The following is a 3,525-nucleotide window of genomic DNA, read 5'->3' on the forward strand; positions in this document are numbered from 1 at the left end:
TATAAATTAATGCCTCGATATATATATATAGTCAATCATACATCCTTCAACTTTGTTGTACCACCACATTGCTTTGAATTTTTTTTTTTTTTTTTTTGTTGAGAAACCACATTGCTTTGAACTTATATACTCGAATAGGTTTTTTAAGTAACATAACCTACAAAATGTATTTAGTAAAAAGCACAACAAGGAAAAACCTTAGACAAATTTCTTATATTCAATCCCCTCCAACATCCTTTAAAAACTTCAATTTGATATTTTCGAGTGTTGTTACGACATCTCTTATGTTTATCCTCTCTTCAAGTGATGCTGCTGTACAATGCATAGCCAATTTCATAATGGACAAGATACAATCCAGCTTAAAATTAAAATGATCTTCACCTCTCTTTAGCAAATTAGCATTTACAAATTCAATTACTGAATGGGGTAGTGATTGTTTACCTAGCATTTTAGGCTCATTTCCTTGGTAAACATTTCATTAGTGGGATTCTTTTTTGTGAAAGTTTCTATCAAAAAAATGCCATAACTATACACGTTGTCACATGTGGAAACGATCCCCTGTGATCCATATTCTACAAGTTTGATTAAAATTTGTTGTTAGTGTCGAGGGGAAAATTTTGCCTCCATCTAAGATGTTAAGAAGCCAACCCGAAACTCGACTATGGGCTCTTGAGATTGTACCCAAAGGCTTTTAGTGTGATGACAAAGCCTATCCAAGCAAGCAACAAAGACTGCACATGACAAAACAACAACAAAAGCCCAATAAAAAAAAATACGTTACAATACTTAAGTACATTAATGGTCCTAGTTTGATAGTTCAAATCAGTCCTCTAGTGGTATAGTATTATCTCCAGCAGTAGGGTAATTTCATGTTATTAAGTGTGTTTACATAGTGAAATTTTTTTTTTTCCTTATTATTATTAAGTCAACATAAAGGAAAACTTCCATAATTTCCAAAACATTATGGCCTTCATCATAATAATACTAAACAAAGATTAAAAACTTCATAGTTACAAATAAAAGAGAAAAAAAAAATGATGGAATGAAGGGAGAGAAAGATCCCCAGCTCAGTGCAGCAAGGATTAAACTAAGATTTTGATGAGTGTGTGTTCATAAGGCATGAATGAGACAATATGGGCTGTTTTGAGTATGTGGGATGAGATTAACTTTGAGGTTAAGGCTTTTTGTAAGTAGTGGGTTGTTTATGAATAGTGGGAGGCATTTATGAGCTGTGATTGTGTAAAGAAGAGGAAAAAATGTCTGAGATTGGATGAATGTAGGCTGAGAGGGATGAGTAGTGAACTTAAAGAGTGCTAAAATATAAGTAAAATGGCAAATAAATCAAGAGTTTCAGAGGAGTAGTTACTGTGTTTGTGGGCTGAGATGCTCATGCTTTTATAATGGAGTTTAGAGGAGCATTGGTTAACATGAGTCCAAAAAAACATAGGGTTAATCAGAGGTGGAGAACCATGGTTAATCATCATGAGATTTTTTTGGTCAGAAGTAGAAGATTTTCTTTATGGGTTGCTTTGCTTCTTTGGGTAATGATGGGATTTTGCATTAAATGTTAGGATTTTTGAGGCTGGGCTTAATCAATGTGATTGGTGCGTGTATTAAGAGAAAATCCTAAAGCTGCAACTGAGATTTAGACCCCCAAAAAGTAAGATTCAACACCCTATGCCAGGTGTCAAGTTTTAAGCCTACTTCAGGGGGTTTTGCTGGAGGTTCCTTTATGCCCTCCAAACCACATGTTCTCAATTTTTTCCCCTTTAGGATTCATGGGTTTGGTACATGAATCATGTCTTGAACATTTGTAACATTTATAGCATCAATTTGCCGGAATTTGAATAATTTGGTTTCAGCTCCCCTTCCGCTAGAGTTGCAGTATTGAAAAAGATGATGGAGTCCCATCACCCTTTAGACTTCAGCTGATGTTACAAGCCTTGGGTACTGTTCACGTCAGGTAGAGGGTGACCAAAAGCCGATGGAACAACCTCTAGTTTATTCTTAAGGACTTGGTTCTCTTGTTGTACTTCGGTTAAGGATGAACAAGGGCTGTTTTGCCTACTTTCAGTCCTCTGCCTCTTGCTGGGATCTCTTAGATTGGGCTTGTTCACTTGGGCTGGTTCCTTTGGGTCGAGTTGTGCGCATCCTACAAAATCAACAACACATGTTGCCATAGGTTTTCCTTCCTCATGGACTTTTATTAGTAAATATTCTTTGGGTTTTCATAGATACTTGCAATTGTAATATCTAAAACAATATGACAAGTTTTCAAAATACCTCTGAAAATGACTTTTACTATGATGGATTCCATTAAACAACGTTCATGGCTTCTAATAGTCCCATCATAATTTAAATGATAAGTTTGTGGGATCGAGTATTTTCCATGAGCGTTGAAGATATATTTTATGGATGTTGTGATGCAAGTGATGACCATGTGTTTCATGAGTTATAATGTGAGAACATATTCTTCAAGATAACTCCCTATGAGCTTTTATAAAACAGTTGTCATGGTTTTTTGCCATAGTAATACTTAAGTAATAATTATGCCATGATGCTTTTCTCTTTGACAAGTGTTAATAATCTCAAGTTTTTTTGATAAAATAGTGCCAATGAAGATTGGGCTTTTGATATTGTCAATGAAGATTGGGCTTTTGAATTTGCCAATGAGAATTGCGCTTTGATATTGCCAATGAAAATTGGGCTTTGATGTTGCCAATGGAGATTGGGCTTCAAATATTACCAATGAGGATTGGGCTTTTGGATAAATAAATTACCATGGGTTTAAACCATGGGCTTTGATTATGAATTTGAATTCCATTGATAAAATTGTTCTGTCATGGATTTGACTCATGAGTTTTTCAAATATTGCCAAGCATAAGTATTCTTGGGCTTTAAATAGAATAGGATATGTGTATTTTGAAAATAAATAGGTGGTACTCAAATAAAATTATGTGTAAAAAAGTACCCTAACATTTAGCCCCCCGTGTCACGTGTGATCAAGTTATTAGTAATACTATATTTTTTTGATAGAAAAATATTAGGATCACACGTGCGAGTTTTTTTTTTTTGGAAAAATGGCGGCATATTATAGATAACGAGATAGGAAATATTTGTGTGCCAATGAGAAATATTCATGGAGGCCCAAAATGATATATGGGTGATATTCTGATATTTTTGGGTGAATAAATAAAAGTGATTAAATAGGATTGGGGCATGTGGCATGGGTGAAAAAATTGTACCTCAACATTTAGCCCCCTGAGTATGTGTGATCAGCTTGCCTTTGGCCTCATTTGTGAGTTTGAACGAGTCCATAAGCTTGTGCTGCATGGGTTGAAAGAGAGAGAGATGGTGAGCTTGCTAGAGAGAGCTTCTTCCTTCTTTCTAAGACTATAAGAACCCTTTTATCTCATTCCAAACTTCTTCCATCCTCCTTTTCTTATTCAACTCTTCTTGATTGAGTTTTTTTTTTTTTTTTTTTTTTTTTTTTTTTTTTTTTTTTTTTTTTTTTTTTTTTTTTTT

General features: G+C 34.5%; 1 protein-coding gene across 1 annotated transcript in view; it reads left to right on the top strand.

Moving 5' to 3' along the window:
• The first annotated feature begins 1,119 nt into the window (after positions 1-1,119).
• The window catches only part of LOC112009710 (chitinase-like protein 2), a 15,535-nt gene continuing 13,129 nt past the window's right edge, over positions 1,120-3,525 (top strand). The window contains exon 1 of the mRNA XM_065768422.1: positions 1,120-1,186. Coding sequence (XP_065624494.1) covers positions 1,120-1,186 — 67 coding nt within the window. The remainder of the gene's footprint in view (positions 1,187-3,525) is intronic.

This window comes from Quercus suber, unplaced genomic scaffold (genome assembly GCF_002906115.3).
Source record: "Quercus suber isolate HL8 unplaced genomic scaffold, Cork oak 2.0 scaffold_932, whole genome shotgun sequence".
NCBI lineage: Eukaryota > Viridiplantae > Streptophyta > Magnoliopsida > Fagales > Fagaceae > Quercus > Quercus suber.